General features: G+C 34.2%; 1 protein-coding gene across 1 annotated transcript; it reads left to right on the top strand.

Moving 5' to 3' along the window:
* The first annotated feature begins 622 nt into the window (after positions 1 to 622).
* On the top strand, positions 623 to 7,833 carry LOC128205954 (uncharacterized). The gene is made up of 6 exons (XM_052908032.1): positions 623 to 803; positions 1,365 to 1,570; positions 3,903 to 6,403; positions 6,456 to 6,593; positions 6,719 to 7,523; positions 7,825 to 7,833. The coding sequence occupies exons 1-6, from the start codon at positions 623 to 625 to the stop codon at positions 7,831 to 7,833; spliced, it is 3,840 nt and encodes a 1,279-aa protein (XP_052763992.1).
* Positions 7,834 to 13,378: the final 5,545 nt, after the last annotated feature.

Raw genomic sequence — 13,378 nt, 5'->3', positions numbered from 1 at the left:
AATTCTAAGAATTTCTTTCAACGATTCTTGGTGAAAAGATTCCAAAAAAGGATTTATTGCAGTCTGCAAGCTTGCTTGTTATTACATATTATTTCTGCTTTCAGCTAGATCTAATAGACTAGAGTATCGAATACATTTGAATTTTAATTGATTTTTTAATATATATATATATATATATATATATATATATATATATATATATATATATTATTAATTTACCATGGTACGTAGTTCATTTTAAATATGATGACATTATCATTAATGAGATTATTTCATATAGATCTATGTACAATTCAAATGTATTCGATACTCTAGTAACACAGTTAATATTAAAGACTTCTGTGCAAGGATTTTTTTACATATACTCAAAACATGGCCCTGCGTTGGCAACACATTTTAACTAAGCTGAAAACGACCGCCAACCAACTTTCTTATCCAATCAAAATGTTTTTTTTTTGTGCGGGACAGCCAATCAAATTGTACAATTGGAAGTCACATGGTACACAGGAATGTATTTACGTCACAGTAACTGCATAGATACGTCAGTATCGTAGATACAAGCAAAGTGACAAGCCGCGCTTATTTTCAATCTAATATTTATCCAAAATGTAGCTGTCATTTCATGGGAAACACAAAAAGTTTGCCAGTAAAAAGTGAGAAAACAGTCAAGTCGTACATACGTCGACGGTTTGGCGTGCAGTGCGACAAACTTGACGAGAGTTTGGTGAAACTATTGGAAGAAGATTTCACTGAAAACTCAACCAAACGCAAACAACAGAACAACGAGCAAAAGCGAAAGCAGAGTGAGTAGATATATATTAGAATCATATTGCTCCTAATAACATTTCTTTTAAACTGTTTTTTTTTTATGTATTTATGTTTTTATTTTATTTTTGGCATTGATTAATTTATTTATTTGATTATTTATCTGTTTATTTATTTTATTTATAAATAAATAAAATTTATTTATTTATTTATTTATTTATTTATTTCATTTATAAATTTATTTATTTATTTGTATAATGCCATCAACTCATATTCATGTATTTTAGGAGGAATTTTTTATTCATTTATTTTGCATTTGTTTATTACTGTATTCATTGCTTGTTCCATTTATTTATTATTTTTATTTAATATAATCCATATAATTTATACATTTAAAATGTTTATATAATTATACATTTGTCCATGTACTGTTTTCTTTTTTATAAACTATTGTCTATCCAGTATATGTTTGCTTTAATTTGCTTGTTTGTTTTATTTAATAAATAATTTAATTCTGTTTCATATTATTTTAAAATCAGGTTGTACGAAAAATTCACCAAATGTAATTATCAATAATCATATCCATTATAATTATTTAGGCATTGTACTGCGACTGCGAAAGAAGCTCGGTCAGCGATCAGATGAGAGCAAGTCTGAAGAGTCCATTGCTCTCCTTGCTGAGGATGACACAGACAACTTTGCCTACCACAACGAGGCCTTTTGTGATGATGTCGAAAGCTGTGAGCGTGATGTTGTGCATGTTGAGAACATTGAGACTACTCCATGCAAGCCCATGGTCCTCCATGTAAGTACATATTCAAAGATAAATGTTTCAATTTATTGAATGCATCACCATCACCAATCATCATCATCATCATCATCAATTTTCATTCCTCGGTATATACACAAAATTCTAATTTAATGATAAATTGTTCAATAATCAGAGGCGTCAGGATGTTTTGGGGCGGAGGGGCTGGGTTTGGAGGTTTGGAATTTTCCATGGCTACAAAAGTCATGTTACACCTAAAACATTCCTTTTACACTAGGACTTGGGGTCATTTATTGACTTTCGCTTAGTAGTCCAGACAAAATTGTTGAAAATTTATCTAATGAATTCGTTACAAACCTTAAAATATTATTGTGGTTGAAAAAATGAAATATCCATATGCTATGCACACAATCCAAATTGTATTTAATTGCTACAATGCTCACTTATAAAATAAGACACATACTATATATGTTATGATCATTCAAAGAGGAATGTAATTAAAGAAAAAATAGGATTTATGATACATATCTTGAACAAAAAAGACATACTCTAAATTACAAGAGCACTTTGCACTACAGTGTGGGCAACAATGTCCCGCCTTTCCCTGTGTAGTGGAATGACTTCAAAGTTTAACCTGTATGTGTTAGTTGAGCAATTTTTTAGGGAGGTGGGGGGGAGGGTAACATGGCTAGCTCAGTTGGTAACGTCAGAATTGTTACACTGCTAGGAGTTTGCTGTTTCATGTCTTGGTTGGGACAATTCTTATTACAAAAAAAGCAACTGTTGTGGCAAAGTTTTGAAATCTTCAAGGCACATCTTATAATTTTAATCTAGATATAAACACATACATATAATGGTAGGCTATATATAAATGATATTGCACTGAAATGTGGTTTAGTTCTAAATAAAATTAATGTCAATTATGTACACTCCATTCAGTGTGGATGAACTGTCTGTCAGTAAACAGGATTTTGCTTGTTTCATTCAAAAGATACTACTAAATTGCTTGTGAATTCAGCAGAGTGTACTTGTCAATCAGTTGATAAAAAGATGGCAAAATGGCATTACCCTACCAAGAGGCAGTCAATTTGTACATTACCTAAAGTGGTTTTGAACAGTAAATTTTCAGCTTTTCGAAGAAATTCACTTGTAACTATGCCTACCAGTACCGTGTGAGCATAATTTGAAGCTACAATTCATTAAGTCGATTGATACAAAGCAAATGCAAACTGCGCATTAACAGATGTGTCTTTAGTAGTTTGTTCATAGTGATATGTCAAAGTATATACCAAATCACTGATGTATGCTGTTGTTTTCCTTTGATGTCAGGAAAGTCAATCGATATGTTATAGATGTTGAACTTGATTTGAAACTCACCTTTCGCATTCGGGCGGAGTTAAAGTCATGATCATTAAATTCTTTAAAGACTTGAAATGCTCAGTTCATCTGCAAACAGTTGTAACAGGTCTAGGCAATGAAAACATAATTGAAATGTGCCACTGTTCTTCTGTTGGTAGAAATTGCCTTACAAATAAATGTGGTATGCAGGGGATTCTAAAAAAACTTCATAATATTTGAGAAAATCATAGTAGAATAGTTTATATGATTGTACTGGAAACATAGAAATGTTTATTTTGGCTGACTAACATTCATCAAGATACTATTACTTGCCATACATTCATTACTCCTTAATGGTGTTATTGATGACAAAATCAATATCGATTACACTTTGTTTAAGTGATTAATTGACAAACACCCCTAAAACTTTCCATAGACAGAGAGCTTTTGGAAATAATCGTAATGTTACAATTTCTTCAAAAAATGTAGCTTGAGAGAAGTATCATGTGTTGTCATGATAAAGTTATGTTCTACTTTATTCAGAAATTAAAATATTGATAGGCATATACCTATGGTGCCCCAACTCCAGCGCCTCTGATAATGAAAATATATATGTTCTATTTTTTTTTTCCAGTTAATATAAAGACTGAGACATAAATTATTCAAACTTACTAAATACATGTTTATCAAGGAAATTACTGTTAAATTATTAAGTACTATTATACTATTGTATTTCATTATGATACGATATTTTATAAATTTCTGTGTATGGGTGAATATTAATTCAAAATACAGTCGAAACTTGTTATGTCGAACTCCATTATCTGGATCTTCTGGTTATGTCAAACTATTTCCGATTTTTTTGTTTTATTTATTATGTTTTTTTGTATTTTGGTTATATCAAATGTTCGTTTTATCAAAGTATAACTTTCCCTAGGTCCCAACGACTTCGTCATATCAAATTTTGACTGTATGTAAGCCAAATGCTATAAAAATATTTAATTTAAATCATACTTATTTTAAATCAAAGGCCAGAAAAGTTGAAGATGAAGGTGAAACTAAAGATAAAGATTTCACCATTTCCCCTAACTTGGATTCCAAGAATGATGAGATTGCCAGCAAATGGGCCAACCTGAAATTTGAAGCTGGTCAAGGTGATGGCCAGCATGAGGTTATGGTTGAAGATCCTTCCAACATCCAGTTCCCCGCTGATGAACTTGTTGAAACTGATAAAGAAGAAAAGAAGACAATTGAGCATGCTGATCAAGGAACAACAGAAGTGCCTGACAAAATTCAGCCCAATGATGTAAAAGATCAAACAGTTGAGGAAGACAAGAAAACCCCAGAGGATTCTGATGCAGAAACCACAGAAGCAATTCAAATTCAGTTCCCCACTGATGAAATTGTTGAAACTGATGATGAAGAAGAAAAGACAATTGAGCATGCTGATACAGGGACAACAGAAGTGCCTGACAAAATTCAGCCAAATGTTGAAAATGATGAAACAGTTGAGGAAGACAAGAAAACCCCAGAGGATTCTGATGCAGAAGCCACAGAAGCAAATCAAATTCAGTTACCCATTGATGAAAAAGATGAATTTGTTGAGGAAGACAAGAAAATCCCAGAAAGTTCTGATGCAGAGACAACAGAAGTTCCTTTCCAAATTAAGTTATCAACTGATGACAAAGATGAGAGAGTTGAGACTGCAGAAGAAAAGAAAATGGTTGAGCGCAATACAGAGACAACAGTAGTTGAAGAGAATATGAACAACTGTTCTGTTGAAAATGCTCCAACACCCATATACAATTCTGACAATAGCAAGACTGGTTACAGAACAGAGAAGGACATGAATGAATATGATGAAGAGGAAGCTGCAGACAATGATGAATATGCAATGACCTACAAAGATGAACATGAAAGGAAAAGGGTTGAGTTTATTGCATCTGTGTGGGACAAACTGCTAATACAACCAGGAAAAGAAAATGAAACTGTTGAGCTTATTGTCTTTCCCAAAATGAAGCAGAGACTTAATTGTTATCCTGTTACCGAGGAAAGCGATGAAGATCCAGAGAAAGAAGACGAGGACACTATTGTTGGAAAAGTAATGGAAAAGGCACTGGAAAGAAATGAAGATGAAACCACCACTGTTGATGGTGACAAACTTGAGATTGCCAATCAAGAACATAGCCAAGATTCAGCTTCACTGCAACCAGACGAGAGTGCAGAGAAAGTCACAGACAGCCAGGTTGTTCCATTTCACATCACTGCGGTGAAAAAGTATGGCGGTATTTCTCACATTCAGCAGATAAAAAAAGAGAACGCCTTGCAGTTAAAGCGGCTTAAAGATATCAAGGCAAGTTCTGTAATCAGAAAGATTAGTGAAACAAGAAAAAGCCCACGAAAAGTGGCTGAGGTTGCAAGCACCATAGCAAAAAATGAGGCCATTAAGAAGTCTGAGAGTTTGCTGTCGTTTGAGGCTCATGAAATGGAGGCCAATGAAGAGGAGGACTTTGGACCTTCAACTAGTCAGCCAGACGATGATGCCTTAAATAATGAAAATGGAATTGAAGATGCAATATATGAGAAGAAATATGCTCCCATGCAATCAAGTGAAAGTTCCAAGACACCAAAGACCTACCAAGCGGTGCCATTCCAAATCACGCCGTTGAAGAAGTATGGAAGTATTTCCCAAATGGAGAAAGTAAAGAAGGAGAATGCCATTCGCTTGAAGCGTCTCAGAAATGTTACGGCCAGCTCTACCGTCAGAGAAACAGTTAAACAGAAAAGTCCTAGGAAGGCAATGATGTCTGCTGCTAGCATTTCTGAGAAAAATGCTGCTGAAAACAAGGACTATGGACCTTCCACTAGCCAACAATGCAATGATGACTTAGGTCCTGAAGATGATGAGGACCAAGGTGAAAAGGAATTTTCAGATGAAGAGACTAAATCTGAAAGAAAGTTGCAAGCATATGAACATTCTGAGATAGTAAAGGAACCTGGTGCCATGCCTTTCCATATCACCTCAGTGAATACACTTGAAAGTATTTCTTATTTGGAGAAGATTGTTAGGGAAAACGATATACAATTGAAACTGCTCAGGAGTGAAAAGGCAAGACGTGATGCGCAGAAGTCATTTGATGTCAAACAAAGCCCAAGGAAGTGTTTGAAATCCTCTGTAAACATAACCAGTCATGAGGCCACTGAAGACCCAGAGAAAGCAAGGTCCTTTGCAGACTATGACAAGAATGCCGCTGAAAACCAGAAATATGGATCTTACACAAGTCAACCATACTATGGCGCCTTCCAGAATGATGCCTACAGTTGTGAAGGTGATAACAGCGGAGACCAGGAAGCAGATGAAACTAGACATGAAAGAAAACTGCCAAAAGCAGATGACCCTGGTCTGATTCCTTTTCACATCACACCATTGAAGAAGTATGGTGGCCTATCACACATGGAGCAAATAAAGAAGGAAAATGCAATTCGGTTGAAGCGGCTGAGAAATGTAAAGGCAAGCTCTACTGTTCAAAGATCAATGAAAGTAAAACAGAGCCCGCGAAAAGTTGCAGTGTCTGCAGAAAACGTATCGAGGAGAATCTCTGAAAGCCCTGAGCGTGCAAAGTCCTTTGCCGTTTACCAGAAGAATGCGGCCGAAAATCAGGACTATGGACCCTCTTATGATGAGAAGGGCAATGAATTTGGCCATGATGAGTTTGATCAAGTAGGAGATGAATTCCAAGATAATGAATCGATGAGCCAATCCTTCTTGCCAATGTCCAATGCAACTGAGTTTGATGAGGATGATAAAATGCCTCGGGCCATGAATCCGTTTACAATTTTACCAAGAATTCAGTACCAGAGGTATGTTGAAGAGGAAGGAAATGAGCCAATGGACTTCAGCCCTAAAAATGAAGAGGACTGCCCAAACTCTCTTGCTGCCTGGAAAACATCTGCAAGGAACTACAATTACAATGAATATGCTGCAGGTAATTCAAAGGAGATAAAATATGGATCTGTGCAGCACTTCAATCAAATGAAGAAACAGAACTCCATGCAGCAAAAGCGTTTGAATAATGTTTCAAACAAAATTGATTCCTGGAAGCCAGAGTCAATGAGAAACATACCAGTGTCGCAGAAATCAATGCAATATGGTTCAGTTGACCACTTCCGAAAGATAAAGGAGGACAATGCAAGGAGAAATCAAAAGCTGACCAAAGTTAAATCAAAACTGGAAACTTGGAATGAGGCTAACCAAGGCAGTATCAATTCTATCCAGAGGAAGGATGATTGGAGACCAGTGGTTAACCCAAAAGAGTTTGGATCAGTTGCGCACTACCATCAGTCGAAGATGAAATATCAGAAACAATCGAAATGTCTCAACCAGGTGAAGTCCAAAATAAGCACCTGGCAACCAAAGGAGAAAATGACGGCGCTAAGGATGCCACGGCAAGTCGTACCGGCAAACAATGAGCATGTCAAGTCACTCAAGATGTCGATTAGAAATGCGACCTCCAAAATCAACTCCAGAAGAGAAATGACGAAGACGGACAAGGGGCAGGCACCGTCCTGGAGTCGTTACATGACACCATCAACAAATGTGAACCAGAACGCCATCATTAGATGCTTGGAAAGAAAGAAGCAGATTGCCAAGGTAACTTTCAATAAATTATTTATTCATTTTTTCATATAATATATTTTAAAAAAAGTTCTGGGGACTTCATTTTAAAATATTGCAATACATGTACTATCAGAAAGATTACACATTTCAATTGTACTCAGGGTTGGAAATATAAGGAATATTTATATCGTTCTTTAATACAACAAATTTCAACTTGAAAAAGTTATCCTGAAGTTCAATTTATATGATAAAAAGTATTATTTTATTATTATTAACTTAAAAGAAATACAATGATTACTGTATAAACTGTAAGTATAATGCTGTAAAATATAAGGCTACCTAAAAGACTACTGAACTTGAAAAAACACTTAAACAAATACTAAAAGAATCATTTCTGACAGATGGAGTATCAGAAAGAGTTCAGAAGTTTCAACCTTCCCCCAGGAACCCCAAGACCCACCAACAACATGGGCATCAACCTGATGAGGAGAAAACCTGCTCAATGCTGCAGGTTAGCTAATTGGCAAACCATATTTTTATTCAACAAATGCTGAAAATCGCTGAGTTTATAGAGTTTATTATACTTTATTGTACTCAAAGACAACAATTATTATGCTGAAGAGAGAGAGAGAGCATGGAAAGATAATACTTTAGTTATACTCTAGATTGTCCAAAAAAACAACACTTTATTAAGAGTTTATGAAACAGTAAAAAATTATGTTACTACATATTATTGATAAGCCTTCATGATCCTCAACAGTATCATTATAAAGAAAAAAGTGCTTAAATTGATATTTTAGACTAATAATAAAATAATAATAATAATAATATTTAAATACATATTAATTTTAAATATCCGTTTATTTTTCAGGTTAGGAATAATAATAATAATAATAAAAATAATAATGATAATAAATACATATTAATTTTAAATATCATAATATTATCTGTTTATTTTCAGGTTAGGAATGGTCACCAGAGCTGAAGTGAGAAGGATGGACTAGTCTACAGATAGACTACTTAGAAATTTAGCTGAAATGTTTTATAAAATTTGGTTAAAATAAAAAAAACACTATAAAATTACTCAAAAGACTTCCGTTTTGTTTTATCTTGTCTAGAATTGAGAGTTTTTGTTAGTGTCATAACCTTCGTGTTGTAGTCAGCTTTGGGTTGTCGACAAAAACTCAAACTTGTCAGTAAGTTGTAATCTGTGCAAGATATTCAGATATGAAACCCGGTTACACACATGTTGTAAGATGTTTAGAAAGGACCATAACTCTGGCTTCAGTAAATGTTGATATAGGCTTCTTGTTCTACTCAATAAACTAGAGCTGTGACAGGAGTAACCAATACCACCAAGTTCTGCCTGCACAATGGAATGGCAAACTATTTCTTTGAAAATAGGCCATAACTCTGAGGTTATTATACACTTCATTTCCACTTACCTTGCTTAAACAATGTGTGTTGTTTAATTAAAATCCATTGAGTTATGTAAAAGTTAAGCTTCTGACCAGAAAAAATAACAAAGGACAATAACTCTGTAGTTAGCTTAAATAGAGTTATGGTTCTTGTACACTGAACTTTCTATTTGTGCTTTACCATTGTATGGAGTTTAATTAAATTTTATCTAGTAGTTTTCAAGTTATGCTCCTGGCAAGAAAAAGTGATGAAGGGCACTTTGTATTAAGTTTGAATAGAGTGATGGTTCTTGTACACTGCACTTCCTCTCATTGTGCTTTACCATTGTATGAAGTTTAATTGAATTATATCCATTAGTTTTCAAGTTATGCTCCTGACAAGAAAAAGTGATGAAGGGCACTTTGTATTAAGCTTGAATAGAGTTATGATTCTTGTACACTGCACTTCCTCTCATTGTGCTTTTGCAAAGTATAGAGTTTAATGAAATTTGATCAAGTAATTTTCATGTTATGCTCCAGACAAGAAAAAGTGGCAAAGGGTAATAACTCTGTAATAAGATAGAATATAGTTATATTTCTTGTATCCTGCACTTTCTATCGTTGTGCTTTACCATTATATGAGTTATTGTGTTTGTACAATGCACTCTCGTTGTGCTTCACCCAGGTATGAAGTTGAATGAATTTCAATCAAGTTGTTTTCAAGTTCTGGTCCGGACAAGGAAAAGTGACAAAGGGCAATAACTCTGTAGTGATGTAGAATAGCAGTATGGTTCTTAAACTGTCACATCATCTCATGTGCTTTACCATTTTATGCAGTTTAATTAAATTCCATCCAGTAATGTTGAAGTCGTGCTCCGAACAAGAAAAAGTAACAAAGGGCAATAACTCTGTAATAACATAAAATAGAGTTATGGCTCTTGCATATTGCACTTCCTCTCATTATGTTTAATAATTGTATGTTTTATTAATTTCCATTAAGTAGTGTTCATGTTATCATCCTGACAATAAAAAATTGCAAAGGGCAACAACTCTATAATTAGCTGAAATAGAGTTATACTTCTTATACACTGCACTTCCTCTCATGATGCTTCACCATCGCATGAAGTTGAATTAAATTCCATCAAGAAGTTTTGAAGTTATGCTCAGGACAAGAAAACATAAAGGCAATAACTCTGTAATTAGCTAAAATAGAGTCATGGTATTTGTACACTGCATTTCCTCTCGTTGAACATTACTATCGTATAAAGTTTAATAAAAATCCATCCAGTAGTTTCCAAGTTATGCACCGAACAATAGAAAATAAAGAAGGGAAATAACTGCTGTTAGCTTAAATAGAGTTATGGTTCTTGTACACTGCACTTCCTTCTACTGTGCTTGACTATCGTATGACGTTTAATTAAATTCCATCCACTTCGTTTGTCGCGGGTATAAACACATACTATATGTACAAACGTTTCAGCTGCGCTGGAACCATTAAAAAACACACTCCAAGCCCCACAGCACTTATAATCGTTCTAACTATTTTTTAACTATCTAATAATATATGAAACACATGTCTTAGTCGCCTGCTTGTTTCCAAGACTTTAAAAGACTTAATGTGTAAAACTGAGCATGTTCGTGTCCATCCATTTATTTGGATATTTTGATATATAATCAGCTTGTAACTATGAATGAAAAATTGACATTCCGTCAGACAGTGTCCCGATTGGTCAGAACGTTGTAAAAGTTAACAACGCGATTATATCCATCGTTGTCAACTTTTAAAATTCAACTATTTTATAACATTCTCATATATTTAAATACAACTTGTACAACCGAAACATTTGTCTCGAATCTTGTATGGAATACTGCAGATCACGAATGTGTCTATTTTAATTCCAGAATAATAGTGATTTGAAAGTTAACAATAATGATGGCGTTAGGACCGTTGTTAACACAAATGTGAAAACAATCGGCCCAATATGTTTTAAGCCTGAAGGTCAAGGTTATAATTTCTGAAAAGCCCATCAGTCTACAGCAGTCTAAATAATTAGATATTTCATGATAACCGCTTAAAATGTCATTGATGAGTAATAAAGAATGTGAAACTTCTGCATACTTACTTCACAGAACGTGAAAATAGTTATAAATATGCATAGAAAATAGTGCAGTTAGAAAACCGATCAGTTGATGAGAATAATCTTGAAAATATCTTATATAAAGACGATACACTTTGACCTTTATATATGTGTTGTCATGGTGACGGTCGTAGTAGCAGGAACTCATCGCAATATTTTTCATAAAGTTCGAGATCTCAATTCCAAAATAGAAAAAAAGAAACAAAACCATTCAAGACAGGAATAATGATAATAAAACTTGACATGAACTTTATAATTGTTGGCACATGCATTGATTCATTCGGAACTCCTCGGCCATTTTTATCGAAAACAACCTCGGATGTATGCCGGTACATCAGTTGAAATAGTTCGTAAAATTTTGAATAATATCATTTATGAAATGTAGTGTTTTAGAATTGTTTTTATTGATCCAAGTTTAAATTGATTGTCAGTGAAGTATATTATTGCAAACATAATTAAGATTTCCATGAGTTAAGTCATAAATTTTAACTGCTAAATAAAATTACTACGCGATCTACTTGCAGCGGACTTAAACGTACCTCTTTTTGAGTATGTAAACCGTCCAAATACATCCGAGGTTGTTTTCGATAAAAATGGCCGAGGAGCTCCGAATGGCATTGATTTGAAAATGATTTCACACCGCCGCATTGACCCGAGCAAGAAGAACAACACTCGTGGACTTAAAGGGGATGGTTCCCAAATGTCCGCAAACAAGCAAAGAATTATTAATACGAACTAGTATGCGGCCGATAATACATCATTTATATTATTAAAAGAATATTTCGTCACTGTCTCAGCTGAGATCACCCTTTTGAACAAGTGCATTATGTTTTTCCAGTTAATAGTATGTATATATTTAGCATGTGGAAATCATTGATTAGTACAGATACAAATACAGACTATTGAAATTTACTGGTATTTACGTGGTAGACAAACCCGGTAAATTTCGAATTGAAAATAAAATACGCGCAAAAACTGCAGAAGATGCATGTGTCGCAAACGATGTGATACACCAGTATGTAAGATTAAATACGATGTGATACACCAGTATGTAAGATTAAATGCGATGTGATACACCAGTATGTAAGATTAAATGCGATGTGATACACCAGTATGTAAGATTAAATACGATGTGATACACCAGTATGTAAGATTAAATACGATGTGATACACCAGTATGTAAGATTAAATACGATGTGATACACCAGTATGTAAGATTAAATACGATGTGATACACCAGTATGTAAGATTAAATACGATGTGATACACCAGTATGTAAGATTAAATGCGATGTGATACACCAGTATGTAAGATTAAATGCGATGTGATACACCAGTATGTAAGATTAAATGCGATGTGATACACCAGTATGTAAGATTAAATGCGATGTGATACACCAGTATGTAAGATTAAATGCGATGTGATACACCAGTATGTAAGATTAAATGCGATGTGATACACCAGTATGTAAGATTAAATGCGATGTGATACACCAGTATGTAAGATTAAATGCGATGTGATACACCAGTATGTAAGATTAAATGCGATGTGATACACCAGTATGTAAGATTAAATGCGATGTGATACACCAGTATGTAAGATTAAATGCGATGTGATACACCAGTATGTAAGATTAAATGCGATGTGATACACCAGTATGTAAGATTAAATGCGATGTGATACACCAGTATGTAAGATTAAATGCGTTGTGCACAACAATATCAAATTCATGTATTTTTTGACAGTTTTCTCTCTTTTTTCTTGCAATGGTATCATTCGATGTCTCGTCCCTAGTCATGGAGGTTACCATTTGATTAGGTTTGGCAGCTATATAGATAGAAAACACGTTTGTAGATATGGGAGTGTATTACGTGCACGTTGTGCACCCATTGACTTGACACTTAATATTTTCAAATTGGATGCGTGAAATAGAAGATGTGTTACAAACCTGTTAAGTCTCACGTATTCAGTGCAAGATCCCCCCACTCCCCAACGCTGACTTGTAACATATGTTGGGGTTGGTCTATGTATGTGTTATCAAGTATTTTTATATACATAAATAAACTATGAAAAAAAGACGAAAATATTTTTCTAGGAATATTTCTATTCACAACATATCAATACGATTTGTAAACTGAAACTGCCTAATCACAGATTGTTACACTATATGATATGATATGAATTGTATCTTTATTTCATAAAGAATCTATCCTTGCATTTAAAATATTTTGTTACCATCATATTCATTACATATTGGCAACGGGTGTTAACAAGGAAGATAAGTTATTAAAGGGGCTAGACACCAGATGGTCTAAAAATCGGCTTAGACATTATTTCCACAAAACAAGCCTAG

Source organism: Mya arenaria, chromosome 2 (assembly GCF_026914265.1).
Source record: "Mya arenaria isolate MELC-2E11 chromosome 2, ASM2691426v1".
Lineage (NCBI taxonomy): Eukaryota > Metazoa > Mollusca > Bivalvia > Myida > Myidae > Mya > Mya arenaria.
This window is presented reverse-complemented; position numbering and strand designations above follow the sequence as displayed.